This window comes from Tripterygium wilfordii, chromosome 13 (genome assembly GCF_013401445.1).
Source record: "Tripterygium wilfordii isolate XIE 37 chromosome 13, ASM1340144v1, whole genome shotgun sequence".
In the NCBI taxonomy this organism is placed as follows: Eukaryota; Viridiplantae; Streptophyta; class Magnoliopsida; order Celastrales; family Celastraceae; genus Tripterygium; species Tripterygium wilfordii.
The window spans coordinates 11,405,545-11,424,219 of record NC_052244.1 but is presented as its reverse complement, the minus strand read 5'-3'; the positions used below and the strand labels follow the sequence as shown (position 1 = coordinate 11,424,219).

General features: G+C 36.5%; 4 protein-coding genes across 5 annotated transcripts; 2 read left to right on the top strand and 2 right to left on the bottom strand.

Annotated features, from left to right (window-relative positions):
* Nucleotides 1–1,840: 1,840 nt before the first annotated feature.
* LOC120013385 (heavy metal-associated isoprenylated plant protein 23-like) lies at nt 1,841–2,970 on the bottom strand. Its single transcript, XM_038865175.1, has 2 exons — nt 2,613–2,970; nt 1,841–2,334 (listed from the first exon to the last, which is right to left on the bottom strand). Exons 1-2 carry the CDS (start codon nt 2,773–2,775, stop codon nt 2,036–2,038), a joined length of 462 nt encoding a protein of 153 aa, XP_038721103.1. The 5' UTR covers nt 2,776–2,970; the 3' UTR covers nt 1,841–2,035.
* Nucleotides 2,971–7,199: 4,229 nt separating this feature from the next.
* On the bottom strand, nt 7,200–12,601 carry LOC120013880 (aspartic proteinase-like protein 1). Of its 2 annotated transcripts, none has more exons than XM_038865850.1 (10): nt 11,993–12,601; nt 11,370–11,508; nt 9,952–10,205; nt 9,620–9,847; nt 9,353–9,491; nt 9,164–9,234; nt 8,935–9,034; nt 8,145–8,205; nt 7,970–8,041; nt 7,200–7,660 (listed from the first exon to the last, which is right to left on the bottom strand). In XM_038865850.1, exons 1-10 carry the CDS (start codon nt 12,298–12,300, stop codon nt 7,422–7,424), a joined length of 1,611 nt encoding a protein of 536 aa, XP_038721778.1. In that variant the 5' UTR covers nt 12,301–12,601; the 3' UTR covers nt 7,200–7,421. The 2 variants fall into 2 exon arrangements, with proteins under 2 accessions (XP_038721778.1, XP_038721779.1); XM_038865851.1 differs by having other exon boundaries at nt 9,964–10,205; nt 11,993–12,600.
* Nucleotides 12,602–13,323: 722 nt separating this feature from the next.
* Nucleotides 13,324–15,011, top strand: LOC120012576. The gene is made up of 2 exons (XM_038864019.1): nt 13,324–14,245; nt 14,334–15,011. The coding sequence occupies exons 1-2, from the start codon at nt 13,922–13,924 to the stop codon at nt 15,009–15,011; spliced, it is 1,002 nt and encodes a 333-aa protein (XP_038719947.1). The 5' UTR covers nt 13,324–13,921.
* Nucleotides 15,012–15,260: 249 nt separating this feature from the next.
* LOC120012575 (protein ALP1-like) lies at nt 15,261–16,557 on the top strand. Its single transcript, XM_038864018.1, has 2 exons — nt 15,261–16,023; nt 16,091–16,557. The coding sequence occupies exons 1-2, from the start codon at nt 15,261–15,263 to the stop codon at nt 16,555–16,557; spliced, it is 1,230 nt and encodes a 409-aa protein (XP_038719946.1).
* The last annotated feature ends 2,118 nt before the right edge of the window (nt 16,558–18,675 follow it).

The window sequence follows — 18,675 nt, the reverse complement described above, 5'->3', positions numbered from 1 at the left end:
TAGACTTGACCTCAAATGTCTCGTTGCTGAAAGTTTTAGGCAAGGAAGTGAAAACTCCTGCCATGAAGAGCTGAAACTCATCTCTTAAAGATAATATCTCGGCTTACGGAACACTTGGATGAATTTTCGTCCTCATACTAAAACTTGTAACCCTTGACACCTTCCTAGGAATTAGAGCAAAAATCATTTCATTTCCTACATGTAGCAGCCAGCTTGCATTATTCTTCAAGTTTCTTCACTGTCTCAACATCCAAATATCTTGTCAACTCATCTGGTTGTATACCTCTGTTCTTTTTCTGTGATAGTTTATGAATTTGATCAATTAAACTACTCAGGTGACTCTTTCTTGATTATAGAATGGAGTTTTAATTTATTTTTTTTTATCTATTCATAAGTGTCAACTTGGGTTGTGTTTCTAAATTTGGTTTACAATTCTGTCAAGTTAGGCAATATGTCCTCTACTTACTTGTTTTATTTCTTGATTATCGATATTGTCTGTCCTCTGCTAAGAGTTTTTTCCTTGGAAGTGTTCATTTAGTTGGTTAATCGAAAGGAATGGTTGTCTGTTTGGTATGATGACTCCATTACCAACATACATTTATGCATCCCCATTTGTGCATTTATAGTTATATTCTTTACATACATTACAGTTCAGCCTAAATTTCTGTCAGCATCTTATGATCCAGTAAAGTTATGGTGCTTAAACATCAGCATAACTTCAAGCACATAAGCCGAGCAACCGCTTCATGTTAGATGGAATGAAAATGCTAAGGATTCTGATTGAAACCGTTTGCGTCCATCTCTACATTTGAAATAGTTTGGACAAAAAACATGGGTATTCATAATACTTTTGTAGATGAAAATGACTCTTTTCCTTGAAGTTTCAAAGTGAACTCTTTTTTTTTTGTCCAGTTTATTGTATGCTCTTTTGAAATATATAATGGATAGCACATGAAAGTTGAAACTCTCTACTTGTGGGACTCAGTCTGGTCTCTTTACGCTTCCTTTGGATTCGAGAAAAGGGTGAGGAAAAAAGTTAAAAAGATAGATTCTTTACTCATGTTTACAGAGTGAGAAAATTCTTTTCTTTGCTTTTTGTTCCATGGAGGAGCCAAAATGGATTTGAAAATTCTTCATCATCATCCACAATGCACTGATTTGTATACAGGCTTGGCTTTTGTTCATAGTTTGAAACGAGCAATATCTGTCTTGTATTTTAAAAATGACCAAAAAGTGAATGGGTTTCTACCAAATCTGAAGCTTTTTTATGTGTGGCAGGTACACAATATATGTCATGAACAGCAATCCCCATACTAGGAATTAGAGCAAACATCATTTCATTTCCTATATCTAGCAGCAGCCAGCTTGCATTATTCTTTATTGGTGAATTCTGAATACAGCTGTGGACAAGCATAATAGATCATCTTCAGGCACCAAAAACAAATGATGTAGGACTAGTGCCAACCGACTATTAGGATTGAAAAGTCACTTTGTCAGAATTGTGCAAAACCTAGTTCAGAACACTCATTTCGACGTGGTTGTCAAGACTACTCGTTGTGCCACTAACCTCACTTTATTTTTGTCAAATTTCATTGTTTAGGGCTTCAAATGAACCTTTTTTTATTTTAGAGACATTCGTGTAATTTTACACTTTTGTTATTTTTTTTTTGGTTCATTTCATTAGTGTTGTAGGCGGCTTTAGAGCTCATTATCTTTTGTTTTGAAGAGATTAATCAAAATTTTGAGGGTTATTCTCTCTGTTTGGTGGATTCTCTTGATTAAACATTGGTTTATTTAATCGTAATCGTAGTTTCCTCTGTGTCAAGAAACCAGAAGACCATGAACAAAGACAAAGAAAGGTACTATATACAGGTGCCTTTATAGCAACTTAAACAACCCACATTATTTATTCCATCAAATACCCAATACCAATCTAGACTTCTAGTCCCACCAAAACCAACCCTCTGCAAAACTACAAGCAAGTACTTGCCAAAACAGGCATTTGGATTAGTGGACAGTGATTTTTCTTGCTTAGTTACATGACAGAACAAGCATTTGGGTTGTCATCACTGAACATGAAGATGTAAGGATCTTCATTTCTGGTCACAGTAGCATTTGCTGCAGTGGTTTCTACCTTCCTGACATAACCAGGAGGGGCCTTCTTGTCATAATGTTGAGCTATGTAAGGCTGAGCCACCAGATTGTATGGAACATAAGGCCATATCTCTGCTTTCTTCCCTGTTGACTTAGCTTTCTTCAACACCTTGTTTGCCTCCACAAACCCAGTTACAGTCACCTTCTGTTGCTTCCTGTTTACCTCCACCTTCTTAACTCCTACACCATACACAAAAACCCCAAAAAAAAAGTCTGTTAAATTGTGTCCTAAATCACTGAACACAACACAAACAAAAATGATAAAAATCCTAGTAGTTGGTATCCCAGTGATCTCAACAGATGAGTTGGATGCACAGGATCCAAGTGAATTCGTAGGCTCCAGATAGATGTCCCACATCATGCACATAAAATCTGTGGGTACGACTCAACAATGGGATCTATATCATTACTCCAACACAAAAGATGTGCAGCAAGAGAAACAAGGGAGACATACATACCACTCATTGAAGAGAGGGTGTTCTTGACCTTAAGCTCACACCCATCACAGTCCATCCTGACCTTAAGCTCCACAGTCTGTAATTGCTTCTTCTTCTTCTTGTGGTTATGGCCAGCACTTCCTATTAAATCAGATATATACTCCAGAGTACCTCCTACCCCCATTTTTGAGTCTTTAATTTGAGATGGGTTTGAAGAAAAAATCAAGTTTAATGAAGGTGGTAATGCTTCTATTTAGGAAAACCAAAGAAGTGAATATGAAAATTCCTTTCTTGGCTTTAGAACAATCAACCAAAGAGAAAGGCTTCTTCTTAAGGCTGCCTGCTCTCTCCAACCTTCTTTACTTGCTATGACATCTTTCTTTAATGCAGGCCTACTGTTTATATAGGCCTTTTTCATCATATTCAAAAATCTAAGAAAAATAAAATTATATATGTAAATAAAATAACAAATAGAATTAGAGATGGTGTGGACCCTCCAAACACTCCAGTAAACAAAAGCTTTCTTTATTAGAAGACATGATTTTTTTGTTGCTCTGCCTAATGAATGTTGCCTTAAATGTTAAAAATCTGATTTCTGTATGTACTTGGTACTTGACTAGGCAAGCCTGTCATACTTAGGCTCCAAGCAAGATATATAACCCTTTTGCCTTGCATTTATCATTATTTATGTATTACCCATAGTATTTCCTTTCAAAAATGCTAAGAATCTCAATATTTGTTGTCCCAGCTATCTCAAATACTGAGATGGACGCACATGATCCATGTGAAATCACGGATCACACATAACCACAAAAGGATGTGAATGCAAAAAACAAATTAGGAGATACAAACAGGTAAATTATTGAAAACAATGTGTATGGAAAGGGACTGCTTTCAAAATTCAATTTAGGTAATTAAAGTTATTTATAATCAATAATTGTGAAATTGAAAACGAAAGCAGCTGGCACGTTTCAATGTTGACAGCTCCACACGTTTGAAGAAAGAATCTTAGCTTGGTTTCGATGACACGTGGAGTTTTAATTTGACGGTGGAGATGGTAAGAAGAGCCGAGTTGCAGCTGGCGACGAGTTGGTTGGTTTGCATGTGAGTTTTTTTGGAGGGTTTGTCGGAGCGTAGAAGTAGGGGTAATCAGCTACTGACGCGCTTCAACCTAATGTGTGTAAAGCACCTCCAACTTGTGAGTGTATCGCGCGTTGAGTTTTGACCCAACTTATGTTATCGTCAAATAAGAATTTTTAGTGCATACAAACCTGACGGCTTGAATTTATAACTATATCGAATGTCTAAAAAACAATATGTCATTCTCGATTTTAAAAATTTGAAAGAGTTGAAGGTAAGCGTAATGTCACGCGCCAACTTTGTTGGTGTGACTTGATCGAAGAAAATGGGCACGTCATATGGACGATAAGCACCGACGTGTTTGGCTGCGGGTACAGCTGGGGCCTTGGATTAAGTTTCTTCTTACCAAACAGTGTCTTAATTTGAAACTTCTGGGCTCCTGGCAAGCTTCCTACCCCAATCTATCTTTTCTTTCCAATCATAATTTAACCAAGTGTTGCTACTAAACTCCAAAATCCATTCAAATTAATGCAACCAATACATTTTCATTCTTTGTTCCATATTACATATGTTTTGTCTCCCAACAACAACAACAACAACAACATACATAAATTTGTACCTTCACTTGCATTATTATTAGTACCTTCCAAATCCAATTTACTAGCCCAATATACCCCGTGCAAAGTTGAGTCAGCTCTAAACTCGATATATCAATTTGGCCCTCTCCACGTTGCCGACAGATAATATTTGACTGAAACCCGTGCAGGAAGAAGCCTCCCATGAGCTTTTGGTCCATGTAAGAAAATAATGTCGAAACTGCATAATGGGTATGAGAGTTGAACTTGCGACCTTCCGAAATTATCACAATCAACTTCACCATCGCAATCAAAACTTGTTTGTTTAGGGTGTTGTTATTGTCATCCACTTATTCCTCTCAAATAATTAAGGAAAGAAACAAACTTTAGAGTTTATTATTTTTATTAAAAAAACCACACAATTTTTTCTCATTAGGGGACCATGTTAAGTTTTCAACTTATGTTATGAGTCTTTTAAGAAAGGAAATTGACATAACAGGGGACATATCAAATCATATGCATGAATATATGGGGGGCCTTTATTTGTTTGTTTATTTGCATGTCATTGATGAATTTGTCAATAAATATGTGATTAATTAACTAAGCAGAATGGGGCCTATATATATTTATATAGACATGTTAATATATAAGGGGAAATAAAAATAATACAAAGATGTTATTGTTGTACGCACCAAATTCCTCAGTATAAATTAAATACACTTAGAATTTGATACAAATTACAAATATTTAAATCAAAGTGCATTTGATCTCTTCTTTTGACGTATTCCACACGAATACGGAATCCTCTGATTTTAGTTGAGTGCTTCAAACAAATTCTACGAATTTGTAATAAAATCCAGTTGAATTTGAGTGTTGGACTTGAATTTAGGATTTGATTGTCGGACTTGAGACTTGATGGAATTCTAAGAATTCTGGATTTAGAGAACTTGAATTTCACTTCCGAGACTTGACTTAGACTTGAGACTTGAAGGAATTCTAAGAATTCCGGATTTAAAGAACTTGGACTTTTCACTTCCGAGACTTGACTTGGATTTGAGACTTGAAGGAATTCTAAGAATTCCGGATTTAGAGAAGAAATTTGAGAGAGTCTTTAGATAGTTTCTCTCTACTCCTCTTCTTCTTTTTTTTTTTCCAAATGAGCTTGGTATTTATAGGCAAAGGGAGAAGTGGAATTTACTTATGTACCATTGGCCTTAACCCTTGACATTAAGGGTATTGTAGAGAAATCACTTAATCAATGATTATCCCTTTAATTTTATTTTTATTTTATTTGAATTTGATTTGATTTGTATTTATCTTAGATTTTATCCATTTAACAATATTTTGGGCTTCATAAATTATTTTAATTTAGAGCCCACTATTTTATTTAATTGGGCTGCAAATTTTTTGTGTCTACAATTGTCATCCAGTTTTTTTTAAAAAAATATATTTTCTTTATATTATTGTGACATTGTCATTTAGTTGTCTTGGCATTCTTGTATCTTCAACAATAATTAATCCCACCTAATACCTATTCCTCAAAGCAGTGGACTTTGCATAGGGAGGGTACTTGCAATTGCATGGGGTTTTCCTCGTTATATAAAGCATCATTTTCCTTCATTAGCATTTAGCTGTACTATGTGTGATTGGACGTATCGAGCATGCTTGCAAAAGTGTGGCTTCCACTCAAAATATCGTCCATCTCTCTCTATATGTGTATGTGTGTATGAACCTAAATTATTATCAATCATATGCTTCATTTTTTTTTTTTTTTTTTCTATGGTGATGAAAGAAAGCAAAGATTGCTATCTTCATTAACGTCATGAATTTAACCAGAAAGTGATTTAATGTATACGTAATGGACCAGTTTTATTAATTCTTAAGGCGTAATTGTAAAGTGGGGTTATAAATTTATACTGTTCTCTCATTATTGTGTTGAGTGATTTTATTAAATGGTTTATATTTTAGACTTTATTAGTTTATTTTACTAACAAAAATAACCATGAAGTTTTTTGATAACGAATAACTCAAGCCGTCATGCCCCAAACGTACAGAAATTTCTTACATGACTATAAGATAAGTTGAAATCGTAACCACAAAGATATTAGTATTAATGCGAATATAAAACTAGAGTATAATAGTAACTACCTAAACTTGGTGACTTAATTGAAAAACTTTTTCATGCAATTCTGAATCGAGGTATAGACCTTGCAAAAAAGTAAAAGATGATGCAACTTTATTTCATTTTCAACCTAATCTACATGCACAATAGAGTAATCTATATGCACAATAGAGTTATGGTGCCAAGAGTCTAAAAAGTAGAGCACTGCCTATATTTGTTTTTGTGCTTTCTTGGACATATATGTAGTTATTGTGCTACCTTTCTTTTCTTTTATGGGTGGCTTGGATCTTCTTCTTTGTTATATAAAAAAACCAAAAGCCACTGACCAATCATGTTTGTTTCTCCTAACCCTGCAAATAATTGCTGTTTAACCTTTTCAGTGCCTGAATTTTGTACGCATTGTTACACAAAAGCACCCAATCAATAAAAAAGGTTAGTGAGAAGTATAATCTACAAAAGAACATGCACACCCGTGTATATATGAGGATACATGCACAAGAAGATTAAACACCAAGTTTTGATTGATTTGCAGCCATACGATCATGCCAAGAAATTTCACATTCAGTCCCACTGACAGGGAATAAAGCCCCAATAACTTTCCATTCATATTAGCATTTCTCTCAATCTGGGCAGTTCTATGATAGACAAAAATTAATCAACCATTTGTTCCCACAAATGTCATTTGCAGCCGAACAATCACCAGCAGTTAAGATCACCGATGCAGAGATGACACAACGGTCATGTAACTTCATACATGTAACAAGTTAGCTTGACCAAAAGATGATAAAGACGTATCTTTCTTGTTTCACATCTCTTGGGCTAGGCAAAGCAGAAAATTAATGAAGATATATATATATATATAAAACAAACAACATAATACACATCCTACAGGCCTAGTCAACCCAATGGCCATAAAAGGATTAAAAAAAGCAATGGCGCTTGGGTTGATGAGTAGATCTACGTATCCATACTCAAGAAGAAGACTAAATTTTACATGACAAACTAGATGCGGCATAGATGTATCTTTAAGCCCTATGCGATGCTGTTATGTACCTAGAATGCTGAAACAAGTCTATGCAAGGGAAAAAGCAGAAACAATGATTTTAAGATTAAAAACTGTGAGGAGATTGACTGGGTTGAGGCAGAAGATGGTTTAGAGGGAGCTCTTCCTGCAACTGCAGGTGAGACAGCATGCCCATTAGGAGCCCTCTGCTGCTCATTTGTAGGCAGAGGGTTCAGCGGTGTGACTTCTGGAGGGGGTGGAAGGGACATTCCTTTACTTAAATCTTGACCTGCAAATGAATATTGGCATTCATGAAAATCGGAGATAAAAACCTTCAGCAGTAGAGGAAAACCAGGACAGGCCAAATGGTAAGTGTCTAAAATCCCAACTTTATGGAAATCTCAGTGTTGGATCAAGCTCTTATTCAGCAGTTCTATTGAAATATAACTGTGCCAAAGTAAATAAAAAAGTATTTGACAGTTTTCATATCCAAAAGTTGGTTTTTACCAATTCCTTTATGGAAAGATAACCACTATAATCAATGACATGATATACTAATCTAAATAGAAAAAGGATTAAGGAAATCCAGTGAACTCACATTTAGAACGTGACCAGCCCAATGTCAGGTTCCCCCTATCAAAAACAACTCTGTATCCCGTCATGAAGTTCTCTGCATCAGATTTTAACGGAAGAGCAATTAAACATATAAATGTGAGAGTGAAAGAGAGGGAATAAGTCATTGCATTGCATTTGACAAAGGTCTTGAAACTCACGCCCAATTGTTCCAATATCTCCATCTGCTGGCTGAACGGCTAAACAAAATCCAGTCACTCCCTGCATTAAATTCCACACTTAAATATGTTCTTAACAGCACTTGTTTGGTTGCTATCTTACCGTTTCAAAATCTCTCCAGAATGAGATATAGTCCACTGAATATAAATACATAATTGCATACACAAGACTCATAATACAACCTTTTTCTTACAGTGCAATTGGTCCTAGATTTATTCAAAGCAACAATGCTGACCGTTGAGAGGCCCAAAACATTACATAGAGACGAAAAAATAGAACGCATAACCCACCCAACACCCATAGAGAGAGGAGAGAGAGACGGCAACCAATTCATATCAGCAGAGAATCAAACAAACTTTTAATGCTTATAAATGGACTTTCTCTAGAACTAGAGATGTCAAACGGGCTGGAGGCCCGCGAATAAAGTGTGCTGGGCCTGTGCTCTGTTTGACACCTCTAGCTAGAACTACATTTATAACATTTTCTAAATTTATTGCTCCTCTATTTTCTAGAATGAGCATAAAAAAAAAAGAAAGGTAGGATGCAAAGCGACTTTAAGATGAAAATAATTACTACTTGTATTAAGTCAAGAATAGACACATCTCAATGCCATTTTGTGGCCAACATAATCCCCTGGCTCACTGTTTTTTCTAATGTACTTTTTGATACCAACCAAGGCCAAACACCTCACTTTGCGTCATAAAAGATACAAAAGTAAAACTCAATCAAAACAGACATGGTTAAAAATTTTAAAGCTCAAGAAATACCCACTTGCATGCCATAGATCGGGAAAATAGGATCACGAATCACGAAGCTGTTGTTCAGCGGAAACATGAACTTCAAGGCAGGAACCTTGGGAACCTCCGGTGAACTGTTCTACAAAAACCCACCCAAATGTTAGCATGTTAAGACACCATGCACCCCTGCAGAAAAAGAAAAAAAAAATGCAGCGAATAGGAGGGCTTTTAAAGTTCCATTTAATTTTTTTATGTAAATTCACCTGGTCTTGTAGCAATATTTCCAAGGATAACCTTCAAAGGTAGAGATTGAAGCATTCACTCCCTTGTCAAACTGTAAGCAGCAATCACATCAGACCAATTGATGAGCAATTTACAAAATTGTGAAGTGAATACAATTGAATAAGACCATTGTTAGCAACTTTTGGCATATTGTAGAATTTAATGACTACCTCCTCAGCAATTGCTTCATATACTTTATCTGGAAGAAATGTAAATGACGTCCCACTATCAACCAGGGCTCTGAAGCTTGTCTGCTTGGGACAAGAATTACCGACACAAGAAGCCTCCACCCCAACAATATAGGTTATACTGCACCAAACCAAGAGCAGAAAATTGTAAGCACTAGAAGCATTTTAGCATATCCAAGAATAAAATCCTAATTTGCAGTGTTAAGTACGGAAAGAAAGGACATCATAAAAATACTTAAAGGCTCATACTATTTCCCATCTAAAGGAAGGAATGAAGTAGATTGTTGAGTAGCTTGCCCCTTATCTCCAAAAAAAATTCTCCCAGAACCATCCTCATCAAAGCACATCGAGAAAGAGTTCTTGATCAATCCTGCGCTAGCAAGGAAACTTGGAATTGCTAATTCTCCAAGTCCTAAGCCCATCAGACCATCAGGGGCTACGCCATCCAAGTAACCACCACTTTGCTTCATACCGCATCTGAATTCACAAAAGTGGAAACCAAAAAGCCATTAGAAGAAGTCAAGCATATCTTGGTAAATTAGTAAACACATTAAATGAGAAAATGATGAGCAGGACAGCACAGAATTAGCCACCCTATAATCACAGAAGCCTGTACAGAAGCGTTCAAAGTATCATCCACGCCTGATGCAAGATGCAATGTGTCTTCAACCAGCAACCCAGAACTCGAAGTATTTTCTGTATAATAGTTGATAGTGTAAGGACATTGCTGCTTAGGGCTTTTGCATTTTGAGTTCGAGTCACATAATTGATGGCTGCAAGATACATGCTTGCTGGTACTTGAAGCAGAAGGACTATACTCATTGAGATCTCTATCCTGCATAAAAGATGCCCCAAATACGAGGGAGCACCTGCCAATCAATCTTTGAAATTAAGTGCTAAACTGGTTACCATATTCTAGCACAGGCTTCACTACTCCATTTAAATTCGGCTCTTTCGTTTTTTCTTAAGTTGGTAAGAAAACAGATCTAATGAAAAATTGAAACTGCATCTGACAGAGGGCTGAATCACCATTTAAGAGGCCAGCAATAAGAGTAGTTCCAGACAGATCACCATATCTATAATAGAAAGTCTGGTTACCCAAAGACATTCTTACACTATATTTAATTGAAGGGCAGCTCCACGAAAAGCTCATATTTATGACATGAAAATAAAGAACCATTTGGATATGTGACATTAGCAAGACATTCTTTTTTATGTATTCAATATTAGTTTAGGACCTGTAGGCTATCATGGTAATTACGTACCAAAAAATGTTCATGGAGTATTTTAGAATAAGACACCAAAGGAAGAGCAGGGCTTCACTTCTTCCTTAAAATTGTCACGTGATATTGTATTGCATGAAATGTTTCGAGCCCTATCACATAAACCCACTCTTTTGTCCATATGTGCATGCGCAATAACATTCTTTATCTAGAAAACAGAGAAGTCGGAAGCTTAAGCAACCAATGGTGGAGATTCTTTCTTATGGTGGCAGCAACTTCCAATGATACTATTTATCATTTATCCAAAAAAAGAGAGGAAATGACGATATGTTGTTAGCAGCAATTGATGTAACTACAATATCATGGCCAACATGAGCACCTGTACGTCACTACTATAGGACAGTGCCATAGCTATTTACTCTCCAATAGAGATTGTGTCAATCATCATTTTTAACATAACGACATCGTTACATAACATAATTGATATCAACTAAAATCATGTTTTCAACGACAAATATTTAAGGACACAATAAAATGGAATGTGCAATAATAACATAATATGGCTAATCTGGTTGTCATTCAGTAGAATTTTCCGAATCAAAGCATTAATGTGATTGTTATAACTTATATCTAGTATTAGATACATTCTAACGATAATTATAATAAAACGACAACCTAGAACCTATAACTTCAAGAAGAAATAGAAAAGCAAAAGAAGTCACTCTGGATTGAAAAGTAAGCGATCATAATGTTGAAGGAGAAGAAGATTGGCGCACCAGACTGCTATAGTAACTAGCAGATAGGGGAGCACATTGTACGCAATCACACGGAATCCAAAGAAGATCAGTTCCCGCGTCCAGAGCAACAAGAAAAGAAACCTTTGGTGTTCCTATATCAATCCACATGTAATGCAACCTAAAAATTTCGGATAGTTAAATATCAAATGCATGCATTAAGAGAATAAAATTCCACAAAAAATTCCTTAGAATAATATAAATACCTACGTTTAGCCCACTATTAGAATCTAAGCTCTCCAAGTAGTTCACGTCCTTGTGTAATGATGACAAAAGTAGGTTTATTCCTTGAATAATTAGATAAACAACGGTTTCGCTGCCACTATTGAAATTAATCCTTTCAACTAACTAAATTTTTCATTGAGTTGACATTAGAGTAGGGTTATTTGCCAGAAACCTCCAGTGATCTTTTACCAGCAATGGAAAACCAAAGAAAGTGCAAAATTCAGCAAAGCTTAACCAACACAAGTTTGACCTTCTTCCACATATGGAAATATATTGAAATTAAGTCAGAAAATCAACGCGTTCATGGTCAATCAAGTTCAACAGTCAACAAGCAATGACAACGAGTGACTGAAAGCAAAAAAATATATATACGAAAATACCATCCAAAGTCGTTTCCGAAGGCCATCGTTTTGCTCCCTTCGGACGGGAAGAGCAGCCGGTACTGAGGCGCAAGCTTCATTTTCTGCCTCTGGAAGTCACTATTCGCCAGCATCCGATAGTACTCCAAGCTCCTCTTCTCCGGCCACGTACCGCTTCCACTCACATTCCGGCCACTGGAAACCCTAAAACCCATCACCTCCTCCGAGTACCGGTGAATCAGCCTCGTCGACAATGTCATCGCCACTGCGCTCTCTAAATAAATAGATGCCACCATGAAAACAAGTAGAGCCAGAGAATGAGGCCCCATGGGGCCTTGAAATGTGAACCTACAGGAGTGGAGTTGAGCTCTGGTGGCTCGAGAAACAACGAATAAAAATACCAAACAAAGGCAAGATCTAGGGTTTTCACTGCTTCAGAAGTAGAGAAATGAGCAAGTAGAGTGAAAGATAGGGATTGAAGAGGGAATAATGGTCGAGATCTGGTGGCAGAGTTTAAAGAGCGCGGTGGGCTCTCAGTGTTTCTCAGGCTCACTGGTCACGTTCATCATCATATTTGTTCTGGGCGGATGGAGCGTAATGCGCACTCAGCTTTCGTCGTCTTCTTCGTCCTTTTAATGCTACCCGACAAAAAAACTAAAAAAGAGCCTAAAAAAGTCGGTTATTTTAAATTGGAGTGCTCACTACATGCTAAACTCACCTTAGGTTAATATAACATGCCATCCTCGAAAGATAGGTCATTTGTCTATTTCGTCTTTGTTTAAACGTTCAAACTTACTAACATAATGGCTGCGTTTGGTGCACAATTCTGGTGCACAATATATTGCATTTGAACCATATATTGCATTACACAAACAAACAGCAATTTTGTGGTACAAATTTCAAAGCAATTTAAACACAATAAATGATTCTTTTTGGAATTGTGATATTTTCTACCATTTCAAGACAATTTCTTCCCTTGCTAATGTAACTACCCTAATGAAGTCATAAAATTACACAATATGCCACAATACTCAATTCACACGAGACTTTTCTCTGCTCTTGTAAACCCTTCATTTCTTCAATTTTCATCTCTGATATCAAGCTGCGGCAGACCAGCAACGGCGCAGTGTCTTCAATCGAGTTTTGCGACGAAGCTTCACACATCGATAATCCCCTCATCTTCTCCTCAATCCTAGATTAGTTCGGTCTCTCTTTGTTTTCTTCGTTTAGAGCTTCTGGGTTTTGATCTCTTTTATGGGTTTGTTCCAAGAATCATTTGTAGATAGAATTTTTGGATTAATTTTTGTAGTCAATATTTTGTTTGTGTAAAATCTGGATGCTGGAGATTGGGGCAGTGTCTTCGATTATTACGATGGGATTTATATGCTTTGTTTATGCTGGATTTGTTTTCATTCCAATATTAGGAGGTTTTGGTATTTATGATTGTCTTGGAAGTTCATTTAGCTGGGTATCAATCTGGTTTTTACTTGCTACTGCTTCCCCCAGCTGAAACACTAAATCTGGTTTTGAATGTAATGTGCAATTTTCTGTAGTAATCATGCTTTATGAAAATGAGTGTGCAATGCTGAAGTGTTATCTGTATAACAATAGATATTGCCAAATATTGAACTTTGACTTTGAGTCTGTAGAGTGTAAAAGGAACCAAGACTCATCAGTGCAACTTTTTTATACATATCACAGATTCAACATTAGTCTAGTTTAATGTATTGATCAGTCTTCTTTGTTAAACAGGACGAGAATCATATCTCATTCAATGTATTGATCACCCTTTATATGTCCAACGTGTTTCAATGATTGAATTTCCAAATGTTTTATTCTATGACTGGTTTTTTTGCTCACCATCTAATTGCATAGCTCATCTTGGTTGTGATATGTTCATTTTAACTTACATTTGACAGCAATATTCTCTCATTGTTACTAGTTTAGGAAATGAGTAAGAAAGGGAAAGAAAGTTTGATAGAGGGAGATGCACAATTTAAATGGGATATTCAAACCACCAAAATATTCCTAGATATGCTGTATGAGTGGAGAAAGAAAAATGCTGGTCAAATGAAGTGGGATAAGATTGCTGATGAATTTAAGGTTGTAAGTGGTAAAAATTGTACCATGCAAAAATTGAAAACGAAGCACGACAACATGAAACAGAATTGGCAGTTGTTCAATAGACTGATGACTGTTGAGACAGGTTTGGGGTTCAATTTTGAGACTGGAAAGGTTGAGGCCACTGAAGATTGGTGTGCAGCTAGAATTCAGGTGGCTGTCATTTATGTATGATTATTTATTTCATAATGTCAATCTAAAAATATGTAATGCGATCCTAATTTATATGTCCAATTTGCAGGAGAATATCAACTTTAAGAAGTTTAAGAATGGAGGCTTTCAACTCCGTGGGGAGCAAGACAAGCTTTGGGGGGGTAGCTCTGCCAATGGTGAGAACTGTGTATCTCCACATATCGTATTAGACAATGACTTCATACAGTCATTTGGAGCTGATTGTTACACTCCAAGTCCAGTAGACTCAAGCTATGATAGGTTTGTTGATGAGTTCTCCACTGGTTCATCACCAGTGAAGGCTAGCACATCCACCCCTGGATCTACTAATACTGGGGGAAGCAGGAAGAGGAAGAGAATGACACAAGATACCATAGATCCTAAGTTTGACAAGTTGTGCCAGCAATTGCAAATGGTTTCTGAGAAGCAATTTTCTTATTTATCTACAAAACAAGAATATTATGATGTGAAGAAAGAAGTTGCAAAGAAAGTTGAAAATGTGCATCCTATCCCAGTTGTGCAACCTGTCCAGCCATTGATGCCCGTGGATCCTTCATATGATGCCTCTATTAAGGCCTTGGTTGATATGAACATAACTGCTGAAAATCCAGCACTATTTTACTTTGCTGTCCAGCTGTTTAATACCAACAGTCAGAGACAACTTTTCCTTGCATTACCAGAGAGCGCACGACTTGGTTATATTGAGCTACTATTCAAGCAGCATGATGGAAAAGCTCCAATTGGATGATGTATTCTGGGTTGAGATCAATTATTTATACATGTAATTTAGTTGGTTAGATGAACTTGTTAATGTCATTGAAGACAAATTTCGATTTTCAATTTATGTATTGGACAAATGCAGTTATTTTATGTTATGTGAACTGTGATGATTTTATTCATCATTTAAGTACTAGATGATTTTATTTACATCTTACTTGGTAATGAAATGACTTCATATGACATCTTACATTAATTTCTATTTTTCCACGTCGCAGCGATGAATTCAAGTTCAAGTTCAAGTTCTAGTGATGATGATGACGGTGTTGACCTATCACAGATTTTGTTACTTCATTTCCTCAAGCGCCAGTTTGAGGATAGAGGGTCGATTTCCCGGTCACGAAGAAATATGCAATGTAGAACCTGTACCTTAACAGGCCGTGATTGGGTGGCAGATGTACTTCAAGGTCATCCAGTTCGTTGTCATGAAGCATTTCGAATGCCGGTTGAGGTATTCCATGCTTTATGTGGAGTTTTACGGGATGATTACGGATTGATTGGGTCTGATAATGTTGGCATTCTGGAGATGGTAGCGATGTTCGTATCAATCTTGGGTCATGCTCAAGCAAATAGGGATATACAAGAGAGGTTTCAACACTCGGGGGAGACAATCAGTCGCCTTTTCCACAAGGTATTGCTAGCAGTATTGAAACTATCTAAGGATATCATTCAACCTAGGGGCAACTCATTGCATGAAAAGCCAAGGTATATAAGGGAGCATTCCAAAATTTCATATCGTATATGTTTCAAGGATTGCATTGGGGCACTGGATGGGACTCATATTTCGACAATGGTCGGACCAGAAAATAGACAAAGATATATTGGGAGAAAAGGAGTTGCCACCCAGAATGTTTTAGCTGTGTGTGATTTCGACATGATGTACACTTATATATCGGCAGGATGGGAGGGATCGGCTCATGATAGTAGGGTACTGGAACATTCTCTGCGTGTTGAGCGTATGAAGTTCCCAAAACCGCCACGAGGTGAGAATTACGTGTGATAAGTTGTAAACTTTATTTTATCACAAGGATATTTATAATTTTTTTTTAGGAAAATATTACTTGGTTGATGCCGGATATGCAAACAAGACAGGCTTCCTTGCACCATACAAGGGCGAGAGGTATCATGTTCCTGTATTTCAGAATGGAGCACCCGCTTCAGGACCACGTGAAGTATTCAATAAGGCACATGCTCGGCTAAGGAATGTCATCGAACGAACATTCGGAGTGACAAAGAAGAAATGGCGGATCCTGAATGCAATGACTTCGTATGACATTAAGGTACAGGCGATGATTGTGATAGCATGCATGGCATTTCACAATTTTATACGCATCCATGCTGTCAATGACGTTGATTTCAATGACATTGGTTCTACGTCTACTGGGGGCGATCATTCGGTGTCGGATCCTGTCCATGAAGTTACGGATAATGGAGTTGATGAATATTTGGTCATTGATGATGCTAACATGGCTCAGTTTCGTGATATGCTTGCCGATCAACTATCTAGCGCAATATGAATAATTAATATATTAATTGTATTAATATGATCGTAAAGGGTGTGAATTTGGACATGTATTTATCAATATATATGAGACTGCAATGTTGAATGAGTTATGGTATTTTTTAAATTTTTTTTAAAATTTTTTTTTTATGAAAAAAGTTTTTATTATTTTTAATTAGTTATGCAGTGTTTATAACTTATTTTATGATTTTTTTATTACTATTATATAGCTTGAAATAGTTATGCCCCTCCATGTAATTTACAAGACAATATTAAGACTTTATATTGTTTCAGTAAAAGTGTAACCAAACACCTAACAACATTTCAATAACCATTTATACTACCATATATTACAATCATTTATTATCTACAATATATGCTAATAACAAAATTGTGCACCAAATGGAGCCAATATTAAACTTTGTTCTGTTTTAATAGCTTGAGTGGATTTTCCCGCTTTCGATTCGTCAACCCCTTTATATGATGTATTGATTGTTAGTTAGCCGTCCAAATTAGATGACGTGACCAATGACGGACCCAGGAATTGAAGTTACCGGGGGTACAAAAATGATGCGGGGGTCCGGGGGCAGCGCCCCCGGAATTTTTTTTTGGGTTCTTTATGCAATCGACTTATAAATATAAACAATAAATATAAATGAGAGTTGGGTTGGGTTGGGTTGGGTCTTAGTTAATGGACTAAGTGTGTGAGTGAGAGTTGGGTTGGGTCTTAGTTAATGGGCTAAGTGTGTGAATGAGAGTTGGGTTGGGTCTTACTTAGTGGGTTAATTGTGTGTAATGGGGGCCTTTTATTTTTGGGACAATTGGCAGTAAGAGCACTTTAGACAACTTAATTGTAAAAATGTCATGGACATTTTTAAAATTGTAAAAAAGTACAATTTAAGGGTAATTTGGTCATCTGACTTAAGATATTTTTTTAGTTTATACCTACAATACCCTCCTCTTTCTTCTTCTTCTTCTTCTTCTTCTCCCTCCAACTATCCAACTCTAGTGTGTCCTCTCTTTCTCTCCTTCTTCTCTACTAAAAGTTATCTCCTTCTTTCTCTCCTTCTTCTTCTTCTTCTTCTTCTTCTTCTTCTTCTTCTGGTTCTCGATATGGTTCTTCGCTGTCTTCTTCTCCGTTTTTGGTCGAGTTTCTCCTCTCTTCATCTCCTTCTTCGTCGTTGCTCAATCTGGACTGCGTCGAGTTGCTCTGCTTCGTTTTTGACAGATCTGGACTATGCTTCGTTGTTCAATCTGGGTTGTGCTTTGTTTTTTTGCAGATCTGGACTCTGGTTCGTTTTTTGCAGAGATGTATCACTATAGTATCACCATAGTATCACCAACACCAAAAAACCACTAAAATGATGAAACTAGTATGCATACTTCATCTTCCTAACTACTTTTCCTTTCTTGATTTTCTTTTCTTGGTTACCTCTCTTGTTCGTTTTGAAAAAACATTTACAAGTGCAGAGATGTATCACTATAGTATCACGAACACAAAAAATTCATTAAAATGATACAATTGAACCAATATGCATACTTCTTCTTCCTAATTACTTTTTCTTTCTTGGTTTTCTTTTCTTGGTTTGTACATCTCTTGTTCGTTTTGGAAAAACATTTACAGCTGCAGAGATGTATCACTATAGTATCACGAACATCAAAAATCCACTAAAATGACATAACTGAACCAGAAAGACATGTAATGCTATCAAATTTACGTTCTAACATTTATATCATCATTTTATGAGCCAAAAATATAAATTGAACACTAAATTGGATCTTCTATTTAAAAGTATCACTATTGTATCACAATTCGTGGAGAGAGAAAATCAAAATTGAGGTTATTTTGGTAAAAGATGATCCCCAGTGTACTTTTTTAAAAGGATGTTTTAGTGATTGTACTTTTTTACAATTAAGTATAATCTAGTGTACCGGCCTCCAAAAGTCCCTTTATTTTTTTATTGGGGGCCTTAGTGGTAAATTGTTAAGAATGTAGGGTATATTTAGTGAAAAAAATTTTAACTGACTGGGGGCCCGTGCCCCCAGTGACTCTGTTGTGGGTCCGCCACTGGACGTGACAAACAGAGTCATTGATGTGACTAACGGTGTTGAGGTGGCAAAACACATCTTCACA

What these genes read in the sequence shown, in the direction of transcription:
- LOC120012576 (XM_038864019.1), top strand. Translation starts at nt 13,922, where the DNA reads ATGAGTAAGAAAGGGAAAGAAAGTTTGATAGAGGGAGATGCACAATTT. An exon ending in GGTGTGCAGCTAGAATTCAG is followed by an intron (nt 14,246 to 14,333) that starts GTGGCTGTCATT and finishes TCCAATTTGCAG; the next exon opens with GAGAATATCAACTTTAAGAA.
- LOC120012575 (XM_038864018.1), top strand. Translation starts at nt 15,261, where the DNA reads ATGAATTCAAGTTCAAGTTCAAGTTCTAGTGATGATGATGACGGTGTT. An exon ending in GTTCCCAAAACCGCCACGAG is followed by an intron (nt 16,024 to 16,090) that starts GTGAGAATTACG and finishes ATTTTTTTTTAG; the next exon opens with GAAAATATTACTTGGTTGAT.
- LOC120013385 (XM_038865175.1), bottom strand. Translation starts at nt 2,775, where the DNA reads ATGGGGGTAGGAGGTACTCTGGAGTATATATCTGATTTAATAGGAAGT. An exon ending in CACCCTCTCTTCAATGAGTG is followed by an intron (nt 2,335 to 2,612) that starts GTATGTATGTCT and finishes TGTATGGTGTAG; the next exon opens with GAGTTAAGAAGGTGGAGGTA.
- LOC120013880 (XM_038865850.1), bottom strand. Translation starts at nt 12,300, where the DNA reads ATGGGGCCTCATTCTCTGGCTCTACTTGTTTTCATGGTGGCATCTATT. An exon ending in AGATATTGGAACAATTGGGC is followed by an intron (nt 8,042 to 8,144) that starts GTGAGTTTCAAG and finishes AATCTGATGCAG; the next exon opens with AGAACTTCATGACGGGATAC. An exon ending in GGGCTGGTCACGTTCTAAAT is followed by an intron (nt 7,661 to 7,969) that starts GTGAGTTCACTG and finishes ATTCATTTGCAG; the next exon opens with GTCAAGATTTAAGTAAAGGA.